The sequence below is a fragment of the Coffea arabica genome, chromosome 6c (genome assembly GCF_036785885.1).
Source record: "Coffea arabica cultivar ET-39 chromosome 6c, Coffea Arabica ET-39 HiFi, whole genome shotgun sequence".
NCBI lineage: Eukaryota > Viridiplantae > Streptophyta > Magnoliopsida > Gentianales > Rubiaceae > Coffea > Coffea arabica.
This window is the reverse complement of record NC_092320.1, coordinates 13,743,783-13,756,875: the sequence shown is the minus strand read 5'-3', so window position 1 is coordinate 13,756,875 and position 13,093 is coordinate 13,743,783. Positions and strand designations below refer to the sequence as shown.

Below are 13,093 nucleotides of genomic sequence, written 5' to 3'. Positions count from 1 at the left end.
AAATCCAATCCGGACATACCCAATCATTTGCTAAGAAAAATAACTAAAAATATGCATAAAAAACCTAACACAAAGCTAAAATTTGACAAATATAAGTCAACATGACAACGAAGTAATTACCATGGAAAACTACAAAACTAGCTAAAACTGCAAAAATTCGCCATAATCTGGGTCACCGACCATCATCTACCACCGATTATTACACAATTAAGAATGAATGAAGAAGCAATTATATTATGAAAAAGCAATTACAACTGGGGGTTAAAAGTAGCTTATATGTATCATGTACACATTTTCGCAGGTTGACTGTCTACAAAATTGTTGAAGTGGTTTGTTCTAGTCCTCAACAATGTATATAAGCTCCTTGTACTCAAAACTAATCGCTCGATACTCCTCAACAGAAACATGGCCTCAGTATTTAAAGAAGCCAACATTTTGATCCTTGCCCAGCACATCTTCTATACCTCCCCTGTAAAGGCCTAAACTTTTTGCTAATGAAAAACCAGCATACACACCATCCACAGCTGCACTAACAATTCCACCAGCATAACCTGCTCCTTCACCAACAGGATATAGCCCCTTCAGCGATGTACTCTCGTGAGTATCAGAGTTTCGTAATATCCTGACAGGAGAACTGGTTCTTGTCTGGGGCCAATACAATAAACTTTAATGTACGACTCAAAATATTTTAAAAATTAATAGAAATACACAATTCTGGCAAAAATCCAAACCATCTAGGAAAAACATAAAAAAAACAATGCAACGACGATGGACAGATGTCTAGCTTTCAAGTCAAGGTTCCAGTTTCTGAATCATTAGATTTAGCGAGAACGTTTCAATTAACAGTATATTAAACGAAGCAAATCAATTAGTACCTCCACTCCATGGAGAAGCGCACTGTTGGAGATAAATCCTGGTAGCTGCGAATTCGGGTTTATGAAATAATTATATTGAGATATTGTTTAAAACATCTAAACAGTATGAGAGAAGAACATCATGGCTAGAAGAAATATTAGGAAAAGGATAAGGTGTAAAAAGAGCAAACTAGAATGGCAGAAAACCTCTTTCTCAAACATCAGAATTGAATGCCGCAAAGCCTCTGTTATGTGTGGAGGATATAGTTCATGAAGACTGGTTGCTTTCACTCCTAAACGATAACTTGATGATGGTATGCATTTTACTGCAATTGAAGGAGAGAAATATGAAAACTAGGTGATGATATCTTCATACAACTTTTCAGAACGAGGATCTAAAGTGAAGATTTACCTGGCAACTTGCTATTTAGAAAATCGGTAACTGTTTGAACAGGCACCACAAAATTTCCACCTCCCATTATAGCTGCTTTTCTTTCAAATTCCCTCTGAACAGAAAGAGAAGATAGTCGATCCAAAATCAAATGCAACGTGACAAGGAATTTAAGGAACATGAAATTATACTGTCAATTCTAAGAAAAAGGTTTAGTACAAATTGGAAAGGATGCCACAAAGACCTAACATTCACTAATTTTACACAAAAAGAATAAGAAAACCAAGACCCCAGAAATGCTTTTCCGTCCAACATAATAACCTTTCCTTATTTCATCAATGCTTATCCAACAAAAACTTGCAGCATCGTTTATTCAATGATGTAAAAATGCATTAGAAGAGAAGTTTTGCCAAAACAAGGTGAAAGAATACAGGCACCTGAAATTCAACACCAGCAAGTGGTCCATGCAAATTTAGAGCATCAAAATCTTTTGATGATACAGAGACAACAAGCGCAGCGTTTGCCCACCTAGATGAACGTCGAGAGAAAGACATGCCATTGATACAAAGTTCTGATGGATCAGTACTAGTGAGGACCACCTGCAAAAACCTTGCAAGTGAATCTTCTAATGTGATTAGTTTTATGTGCTGTTTAGGCCCTAAACAAAAAGTTCTTTGTCATATATTTAAACTATGCAGCAAATATTGCACAACACATCTCTACTTCCAGATAATAAACTTGAATCTGATTTCTAGAAATGCTGCACCCATCAATCTCAGTTTCATCTTTCCTTTCTTGCAAAAACTAATTGTGAAAGGAGTCTTCGGGAAGAACAAATTAAAGGGAAAAAACCCATATATATTGACAAAAAGATGGAATTCAGTGCTTTGAGAAGAAAGAAAGTCACAACTATTCAAGAAAACTTCGAAAGTTGCAAAGACTTCGACTGGGCAACAAGAGTACTACATCAGACACTTCATTCAATAAGAGAGAAGAAAAATGAATACGTACCTGACCTCCAGGACACATGCAGAAGGAGTAGCAGCTACGGTTTGTTGATCCTAAACTTAAGGGTGCATCTTCATATTCTCCACTCACATATGCAGCAACCTTGTAATCTGCAACTGGTACTTTGCCTTTTCCACTCTGAACTTCATTCGCCAATTCAGAGTACTGCACCCTTGTACAACATGATATTTAATGAAAACCAGAGTAAAAAGCAAATAGTAGCATAGCATATAAAAATTGAAAAATTGACAAGAAGAGCTAAAAGCTAAGTGGATCCCCAAAGTCAAAGCAGCAAAACATTAGCCAATGAAAACAGGAGTCAAAGTGCCAACTACATATTAAACAAAACATGGATTCTTTCATATAGTTATCTTTCCTGAACCACCAAACAACCGATATGGGAAAATGCATCTACATGGGACACAGAACTCTAAGTAACCAACAATCTAATGTTTCATGCTTTTTCTAGTGTAGTACTGGGAATGTACAGTGTGCTTCAGAACTGTTTAGCGGGTGAGGAACTCTCTTATAGACGACCAAGTGAACCAGAACATCTTGATAAAGACACCTATCACACCAAATTGTTATCCAATATCTACTTGAATCTAATGAAGTCACACCATCACAAAAGTCTTGAACAAAAGGAGGATCTTGAAGTACAGCTCATGCACTCCAATGATCCAACAGGTTGAATTTGTCAGTCCTAAAACTCAAAATCGTAAATCACCCCTTAAAATCATAATTTACACAAGCAAAAGACTAGTAGTCTCAAAGATGCTATACGTCCAAAAAACACAGCTATATTACTCACCTGTATACTGTTTATTAATTCTTGAGGATGCTCAACCCGCAAACCTACCTGTGATAACCATGAGTAGATACAGAAAAAGAAGATCAATTTGCTAGGACATATACATCCAAGATTACATAAAACTAATCCTAACACAAGTTACGATGGTGAAGGAAGAATTCATGATTCTCTCATTGCAGAAGGAAAGGCCTATATCTAAATATGCTAATTGTTTATACCAACATGTGACATACTATATGAATTTGATATCAGCAGAACAATCCTAAGCCCTTTAAAGCTTTATAAAGCATATATTACTGTACTCTAAGGCCCAATCACAGAAACTTAATGCCAATGATGGTCTAGAAGCTTAGGCATAATAAATTAGATGACTTCATAATTTTCTCCCCTTCTCAGTTGGTAACGTCTTATCCGTTAACCACATTTCATCATCCTGGTTAAATGTAGAGTTTATACATCCTCACTGTTACATTTCCTTCCCTTAGATCCACATGTAAGCGTACATATGACACGTACAAAATATATCCGCAGACAAAACAACCAAATACCACAACCACCTTAAGCATATTATACTGGGAGGTCTGAATACACTCTTTTGGGCGTCACTCTTTCTGTGTAAACCCAGGTAACTGTTGAAGACATATGAGCATAAAAACAAAGAGCAACATTTTTTATTTGATAAACGACTAGATCCCATTTAAATTTATCAGCGGTATGAGTGATAATCATCTGCGTAAACTCAAGAGGCGAATAAATTGTTGATTAATGTCTTCTATATCTGAAGAGATAAATAAATGGTCAGCTCCTTTTAAGAGCATGGAAACATTGGCAACTCACACACATCAACAGCTTCAGAGCTTGTTGCCTGACTCCCTGCATCCCATCTTTGCCAAGGTTCTCCCAACACCCCCCCCCCCCCCCCCAACCAAAAAAAAAACCCTCAGGAAGTGGAGGAAACTTTAGAGCATAAAATAGAATACAGGAATATGAGGCAGGTATATATTATGACAGCAAAATTTGGAGGCAAACTCAAATCCTATACCCAAGAATATAGTACCAGGAGGAAGAAAAGAAAATTTCTATCTGCAAGCTGAGATAAAGAAAAACTCACAGCAAAATCTTTTTGAACCATGTCCACGTTATGAGAAAGAAGCATTTGATAGGTATCACGTGCAGAATGCCCAACAGCAATAACTACTGCATCGAATCCTAACTTCAGGCTAGTGGACTCCAGGTTGCCTATTGAATCAGAAACACTGATACCCACAACATGTGCACCTTCCACAAGCAGATCATCCAGCCTGGTTCCAAACTTAACAATGACCTAGATAGATATGTTCAAGAGACAAGATTAATAGAGTGACAAAAATTGAAAAGATTAACAGCAAATTTCTCTGAAAACTACAAGTTTAAAATGCAACATACACCCAACTCTTGTAGGTATTGTCGGAAATTGCGAAGTAGTGGAACCAATCTGTCAGTTCCCAGATGAGGTTTTCCATGAACCAATATGTTTTTTGGAGCTCCAAAGTGAATCAATGTCTTCAAAACCTGGAATTAGGCCAGATTATTAAGTACATGAATGGATCAAGTATCATTTTGTACTAACCAACCTCATGTAATGCTCAGATGGAGGACACTTACTGTTGTAACACTATAACTATTTTTCCCAATTCTTGTTACTAGCTTTCCATCACTCCAAGTACCTGCACCACCCTGTGACCCATAAGTCCTAAATAAATTTACAACAAAGACACAAAGAAATAAATCACCAGAAATTTGAACTTTCCTGTGCAGATGGTTGTACAAAAGTTCAAACAATATTCATCAAAATGAAAGTTGGTAGGACAAAATTAACAGTCATTACACAATAAAAATCTTGAAGGTACTAAGTGGATTAGGAGATCACCTCCCCAAAGCAAAAATTGCTATCCTCTTGTAACATTCGTCGAACTACCAAAGCTCCAATGTCACGCCCCCTTCTTTCAACTGGTTGCCCTCTCTCTATCAATGAAACATCTGCTCCAAATTCAGCAAGTACAAGAGAAGCAAACAAGCCTGAAGGCCCACTACCAACAACTGCAACTTTTGGTTTTCGAGCATAGGGATACACTAGTGATCCCCCATAATGATTTCTGGGCCCCACACCTTCTGTTTCATTATTCTTTTTGCAATTCTTAACTAGGCTTATTAAATCACCAAAATCTCCAGAATCTCTCTGATCAGTCAGATGCTCTATAAGCCCAGTCTTCGGCTCCAGATCAGAAATAAAGTCTAAAGTACGAGGCTCTGAGCTCAGAAGTTTGGAGACATCCATATTCACTGCGTACACAAACTTTGGTTCCTTCTGAAATTTGATTAATGAAAATATATTAGGTGAAATGCAGCAAACAATTGTGAACAAATTAGAAAATTTTGTGAGTGTAATACAATGAGATTGCCAACAACAAGCAGAGATAAAAGCGCAAGAAGAAGGACCATTCTGTTCATCATGCAGCTCTAGCTCAAAAAGTCATAGTTGGCCAATTTCTAAACCATCGATGATAAATACAGACCAATTGAAAAGACAGTGTTCTTCTTTATGTTGTGTGGTGCATGTAGGCATTGGTGTTAAGACTTGGCAATACTGAGATATTGATACAAAAAGAGAAATCAGTCTTTTTAGAGCAATGAACTTATATTCTAAGCAGCTCAATGCATATCTCTATAGCAACGGAATTCCATTTCAAAATAAGCCAATATATTCCAAATACAAAAGGAAGAGAACAAATAAGGCCTGCAATGTACAAACCTTTCGAGCATCAAAAGACTTTCTAAGAACTGTGAAAGCCTCTGGTGGCAACATTGAAGCAACCTGCAATCATGAAAACAACTTCAAACCACTCACTACTTGGACATTTCCGAGAAGTATACAGCAGCTTAAACTATAGGCATAGAATTCCAAAATATAATTTCTTATTTTATTTTTTAGATTTTAGCAATGAGAAAAATCCAGAACGCAAAATCTAAAATTGAAACTAAAAAGCATAATATGTCAAAGTTTACACCACTTAAAAAAAAATAGAAACTGAGTAGCTAATGAGAGTTAAAACTTTGCACCATAAATGCTACAAAAGAACGAAAAGGGAAACAATCAGATTCAATTTCAAAAGGGTTAAAGAATCCAAAAACCATATACCGGAAATTTGAGAACTTTAGCAATTTCTTCAAGCAAAGCATCCGAAACACCAAGAAAATCTTTTCCAGGGTCTTTATCAACCGAGACTTCAAGCTTGAAAAGCCTCCAAACACCTTCAAGTTTGTTTCTTTCATCGATTTCGTATTGTCTTTGGAGTTTTAGCTTCTTTTTCTCAGATGGGTACCTCAATTTTCCCCTCCTTTTTGCTTTATTGGCAGAAACTATGGTGAGTGGTTTTGAAGGAAAGACAGTGTCTTTACTGTTGGACCAAGAGAATTTTGAAATGGGGTTGTAAAAGGAGACGTGAAGAGGGGCTATAAGCTTAGTAGAAGCCATGGTTGTGGGCCTGTGGAAAACTGAGAGTCTGGGAGGCAGGAAAACAGGATAATGGATGTTGAAGGATCTTTAACCTTTTTATTTTGTGTACAAGAAAAGGAATTTTAACCTTTTATCTTGGGACTTAATTAATGGGAGTTGCACTTTTGGTTTTAAAATTGGATTTCCAGTAATTATAGCATCTTCTGTTTTGTGTGCATATTTTTTTAGGCATTTTGTTTGAATATTTGACAATTAATCCTAGTAATTTTTTCTTTTCTTCAAAAGCTTTGTCTTATAAAAATTGGTGATTAATATATTCATTGTCATTTTGAGCTCCTACACTTCATACACTAGTAATTTCATTTTTAAATTCTTTGTCCTATAAAAGTTAGGGGAAGACAGACGTTATAATGAGCTGATTAAATGTGTTCTTGAAACTCATGTACCACTAGTTATCAAATTGCATTGTTAACATACATAATTGCAAATCATTGGAATGGTTTCTTGCTTAAAAAAAAAAAAAAAGATAAAATTTTCCTTACCACTAGCAATGCACCAAGTTGGTCCTGGCATTTTTCAGTTACATCATTTTGGTTAATTATTTTTAACCATCTATTTGGCACAAAGTCTCACACAAACTGTATGGGGCCTAAGTTTTAGAATTTTCTTTGATTAGATTACATTTGCAATAAGAAAATTATTTATTTCTAATTTTTTTTATGAGAGAAGAGAAGTACGATTTTTTTTTTTTTTTTTGTTTTTCACCATTATACATACATGTACTGAATATATTGAAGCACTATAATTACATCATGCTAATGGGATTGTAATATTGGTCCTGCCTGAAAATGTGCAGAAGTGAGGTGAGAATGATAGTTTGTGCTGGAAAGATAACTGCGAATAACAATTTAATGCATTCATGAATAACACCCCACACACCCCCCTCCCCCCAGTATTCAGAAGGTCATTTCTGTAAGAGAATAATGAGCTATTCTATTTCTGCCTAACAATCTACTGGTGATTTTTCTGGGCTGGTGGCTGGTTTGCATGTCAGAAGAAGTTGGTTTCTTTTGTGAAAATCATCAACATAACTCCGCTCAACAGAATCTTATGAGCAGCTACTAACGTTACTGATGTTTTAGCCTTTACAGAATCCATATCCAATTATCACAGTATCATCTTATCCCCAACCTCGTTGGACAATTGATTTCAGCGTCACTCTCATCATCCGTGGCTCTTAAAATATAGAATGTGACTCTGAATTGTACAAGTTTACGCTCGCATTGCATAAGTTTACATAAAATATTGTAAAAACTATATCAATCGCTTTGAACTAGGTAGAATTCAACGTGTGAAACTCCGAATCCATAATACATAATCCCAAAATCAATACAAATGAGAGAATTAACTAAAAGAAAGTGTTAAAATTAGACTGCTAAACTTAACTATAAAGCTGTGTAGATCAGTAGTACTAGTACAAGTTCTTAATTCATCTTCATCATATTAAAGCCCAGAGGCAGCACAAGTCTACAGGTTGGACAAGAATTGCTGTTGAACATCAGCCATCTTAATATACAATTCTTGTGGAAAACGTGAGAACAACTGGTAATGGAAATTTTCTCGTCCACCACTCCAACAAAGCCCTCTAAACAAATGGCGCAAGTATCCACTGATTTGTCAAAATCCTCCCACTTCCGTTTTCTCCCGACTACGGCCGGCGAAATTTCCACAAAACCTCCTCTTCCAGGGTCATCCCGAGTAAGGGATTTTCCCATCCTCCCCTGCCTTCCCATCCTCACACCTAAACAGTCCCTTAAGCAGCGTAGAAACGAATTCTTCTCGACTCCCTCATGATCAGCTATGTCGTCCTTGTCCTCGTTTCCATCCTCTGAAGTCCCTCGAGGAGGGGGAATCATCGTAGGCGGAGGCAAAAGCCGGGAGATTGCAACTTTAGAACGACGCGTGCCGTCCGAAAGAACGAACCAAGAACGCGAAACTTCAACAACAATGACTGTCTTAGGAGAATCCGGTTGAATCTTGGCTTGGGGATCATCATCAAAGTCGAAACGTGTAAACAAGAAACCCGAAATCGAGTCTCCAAGAGTTTTGCAAGTGTCTTCCGACGATGAAAATTGTTGAGTAGCCTGTACGAGTTTCAGTCCTAAATTCTTGTCTCGGGCGAATAGGTCCGGGAGATTGAAAGAGACAATACATTCATGACGATGATTTTTAGGTAATCCATAGCTTTTGGAGTTTTCCAAAACGGTTGTGATAACAAACAGGGCTAGACCTTGAGAATCTGATACTTTTTTGTTCTTGAAAAGATTTTCATTCCACCTGAAGAGACGCACGTTACAACATTCAACTCTCTCCAGCACCGCCATTGCTCTTGGCTCTTTCCTTCAACAGAAAAGGGAAATAGGTACGGAGTTTTTTGCCTTGTAGTAGTCTAATATATTTATAATACACGTATAGCACGTTACTGTTTCCCACCGATTCATAGGAGGATTCGGAGTGTTTCCTAATTGAATGTTGATTGATAATATTGGGACTCCAATAATCCTTAAGAAATGTTGAGGGTAATAACATTGACATCAAGTACGGTGTTGTACTTTTTCAACAATTTAAACCGGTTGATATTTAGGAGCCTAAATATATAAGTTTTGCACAAAATGAAATTTGCAGTCATGGAGCCAATTATAATAAAGCTAGGGGGGGGAGGAGGGGGAGGCGCTAAATTTACAAACTAAAAAGAAGGTATAATTCTAATTCAAAAATATGAATTAAAAAAATAAATAAATTTTCGTACAATAAATAAATAAATAATTTTTGTGGTAAAATTTTGGTTGGTGAATCTCCAAACTTTATAATACATAACTGAATTAAGCAATAAGTGGTAAATCATGATCTTATAAGACACTTTCTCTCTTTTTTTTTTTTTTTTTTTTTTGAGATTAATGACCTTACCAACTCAATGAGAGATAATTAGACCAAACAGCTCTTTTTGTAGAATTATTTCTTAAACAACTATAAGAAATTAACCTTAATTAAAGAATTAATTTGGCTCAAAATTGCATTTTGTATGCCATTTGTTTGTAGGCCAGGCAAAAAAAAAATTAAATAAGCTTACTTGGATGCCATATCTCCGAGAACCCCTAAACAATTGTTTAGGCTGCCTCAAAATTGTTAGAGAACTATGGCATGTACGCCTGTCAACGGTCCGGGTCTGGATCAAGACCTAGACCGGATCCGTCAAATTATTTCGAGTACGAGTAGGGATATAATTTCGTTCTTTGGATTCAGATTCGTTTTTTCAAACAAAAATGTAGATCGGATGTGGAATATAGTATTTCAACCCAAATCCAAATATAAATGAATTAATAATTTAATATATATATTTATTAATATAATACCCAGATTTACTTCAATTTTCAGTATGACTATTATCCAATATATATTTATGAATATAATAGCCCGAATTCCCAGGTAGACTCAACTCGGATCCGAGACCCGTCGGACCCGGTTCAAAGATATAGAGTAGAAGACCTGCGGACCGAATTCGGATCCGGTATAGCATGACGGGTTCGGTCGGAATAATGATTTCGACCCAAACTTGACCTGTTGGCGGGCCTAATCGCATGCAATGCACAGCTTTGAACCGTTGATTATTGTGGAGGACTGAATAATGAATATTCAAGAGAAAAATAATCTTGTAAAAGTTCGAAGAGACAGTTTACAAATGAATAAGATCGTTTTGGGTAAAAGAATATGAATCAAGTTCTTGACGATGTTATAATTCATTTTCAGTTCTTGTCTTTGAACTATTTTATGGGGCAAAGATAGATATCTTTATTTTGATTCTCAAGTTATTTTTTCAAATTCCATCGTCCCCACAATGAGATGACAATCTTCACTTCACTAAGTTGAGTTGGCAAAGCCCCATGATGGACCAAAATATTAGTATTCAAGCAAATAAAAATTCCTAAAGGTTACAAAATAGATAAAAGGCAAAATCAATTGAGTTAAAACTAAAATTAGGGTATGTACATACAAGTAGAACATTAACCTATCCAGCTATTTCTATTCAACACTACAAAAAAGTTTCGAATCTATCATATTGAAGGGAAAGATTAATCTGAATTCTTTTACATGAGAGGCAAAATCATTATACTGATTATGAATAGCATTCCTTTAAAACAAAAAAGTAACACTTAATATTGATAACATATTATCTTCATGATCAACTTCAACAAAACCATCTAGACAAATAGCACATTGATCCTCCATTCTCAAGGCCGAGCAGGTAATTGTGGATGTCCTCGGTTTCCTCTGTAATATAATCTAAAGAAGACAGTCTCTCATCTACTTCCACCTTCCTGTAACCATTCCAAGTATCATTCTCAACTTCTTTTTGATTGTAATCTATAAAATACCATATATCATCATCTTCATCTTCCTCATCCGCTGCAGCTGGATCACAAGGGAAGTTGTCTGTAGGCGAGAACCTGAAAGATTGTTGACAGTGTTTGATAGAAATTGTTTGACGGATTTCTGATTTTCGTTGAGGGTTTTGACGCTATACGATAGAAATTCTTGAATCCCTTCTTTGCAATGAGCTGCCTCCACAATTGTCATCATCCTTTTTTTTTTTGAGCTTGGGAAGTGAACAATTACTCGATTAGAGAGTCTTTTTTTATCGCAACAATAATATTTGTATAACCTACTTTAATTTAGTTTAAAGGAAGGAGAAGCCGACGAGATTTTCCTATCGGATGACTTCCCACCCCCACCAAAACTTAAATATTTTGGTGGTACCAAGAGCCCAAGAGGCTATTGGCTAAACAGAAGAACTACTTCATTGTTATTAGCAACCGAAGAATTACTTGTTTATTAGCAGCATTAATGTCAGGTTTGGATTACCATTCAATCTGTGATATAAATTGGTATGGGGAGCTCCCAATCTTCGTGTAAACTTATCAGCTTATCAATAAAAGTATGAAGCGTACAGAGAAAAAAAAAAATCATTAATGCCAGGTTAGGTTACAAATCCTGTATTTAAATAGTAAAAGTCTGTTAAACAACTTTTACGAGGGTGTTTAGGATTCTTTAGGAACGCGTAATTGGATGGAATATTACATTGAATTTTGACATGGAATTGGAACACTTAATCCCCCCCCCCCCTCCTCCTTCCTTAAGTTTTGGTTTTGTACAGTTCAATTTTCTTCTCTAATTTTTTTCACTTTAACTCCTAGCAATAACCTCTTTGATTTCTCTTTTTCTTCTTTTTAATTCTAGTTAAAGGCACTGAACCCCCCCCCCCTAAATTTTACCCTCAATTGCACTTTACCCCCTAAACTCATCAAACGGGAACTTTGCCCTTACTTGATATTTTAGGACAAAACTACCCTTATTACTGTACATTGTTTTATTTTCTCCTTGTTTATTCGTTCCTTCATTTTTTCTCTTCCAGTAATCAACTTTTATTTTTCATTTTTTTTACTTCTCTTACATCAATACATAATGTTAAACACTTTAAAATAAACAAATAAGTTTAAGCATCAAAATATTTAACTTGATTAGGTCAGTCACAGTCCTTCTGTTCGTCCATGATTTGATCATATAATGCATGACAGAGTTTTCAAACTCATCGTTAAATCAGCAAAAAGTGGTCGAGTTAAGTCTACTCATTTGGAATATTTTTTACTTACTCGATAAAAATGAAGAGTTTATCTAAAGGGTGCCCTATGGGTACTTGTTAAAATATATGTTATGCGTCATATTTTTTAAAATGTAAGATTAATTAGAGAAAGTAACTAAATACAAAGGGGTAGGTAAGATTAAATAGAAAAAGTATATTAGGTAAGATTAAATAGGGAAAGTATATAAATGCAAGGGAGAGTAATAATTGTTAATATGTATATGTACACGATAGATCATGTGAATGTTAGGTTGGACAAAATTTCATAAAAGAAAAATGAAAACCGAATTGCAAAATAAAATGCTAGTTGTCAATTAGCATTTAATTTAACATTCACATGTAAAATATTCAAACAATTTATGTTCAACTTTATAAAAATTCGTTTGAATTTAACTCTAGAAATAAACAAGTTAAATTCATATATAATTTTAAGCATGTTAAAATAAACAAAGAAATTTCAACACCATAGTGTTCAACTTGATTAAGTTCACTGGCATCCTTCCAGTTAATCCATGTTTTGATCACATAATGCTTAAAAAAATTATATAAAAAAAGATCACATAATGATTGACAGAGTTTTCAAACTTCATCTTTAAATAAAAAAAAAAAAGTGGTCGGGTTAAGTTTAGTCATTTGGAATATGTTTGACTCAACAAAAAAATAAAAGCCAAAAAAAAAAAAAAAAACAAGATGAATAGTGGCAGATTTGTAAGGACCACAATTAAAAAAAAAAACATAAAAGATTACCCCCAAAAAAAAAAAACCCAAAGTGTAAGCTGCGATTCCACGCCCATATTTCAAAGAGCCCAAGTTGGATGCTTCGCTAGAAACTTTC

At 35.4% G+C, this 13,093-nt stretch overlaps 1 protein-coding gene across 1 annotated transcript; it reads right to left on the bottom strand.

Annotated features, from left to right (window-relative positions):
- Positions 1–214: 214 nt before the first annotated feature.
- Positions 215–6,670, bottom strand: LOC113694197 (uncharacterized). The gene is made up of 13 exons (XM_027213062.2): positions 6,243–6,670; positions 5,856–5,918; positions 4,974–5,411; positions 4,709–4,780; positions 4,490–4,615; positions 4,176–4,388; positions 3,065–3,112; positions 2,257–2,418; positions 1,683–1,844; positions 1,267–1,360; positions 1,062–1,180; positions 876–920; positions 215–645 (listed from the first exon to the last, which is right to left on the bottom strand). Exons 1-13 carry the CDS (start codon positions 6,576–6,578, stop codon positions 412–414), a joined length of 2,112 nt encoding a protein of 703 aa, XP_027068863.1. The 5' UTR covers positions 6,579–6,670; the 3' UTR covers positions 215–411.
- Positions 6,671–13,093: the final 6,423 nt, after the last annotated feature.

What these genes read in the sequence shown, in the direction of transcription:
- LOC113694197 (XM_027213062.2), bottom strand. Translation starts at nt 6,578, where the DNA reads ATGGCTTCTACTAAGCTTATAGCCCCTCTTCACGTCTCCTTTTACAAC. An exon ending in ATAGTTATAGTGTTACAACA is followed by an intron (nt 4,616 to 4,708) that starts GTAAGTGTCCTC and finishes GCCTAATTCCAG; the next exon opens with GTTTTGAAGACATTGATTCA. An exon ending in TTGCTGGTGTTGAATTTCAG is followed by an intron (nt 1,361 to 1,682) that starts GTGCCTGTATTC and finishes CTTTCTGTTCAG; the next exon opens with AGGGAATTTGAAAGAAAAGC.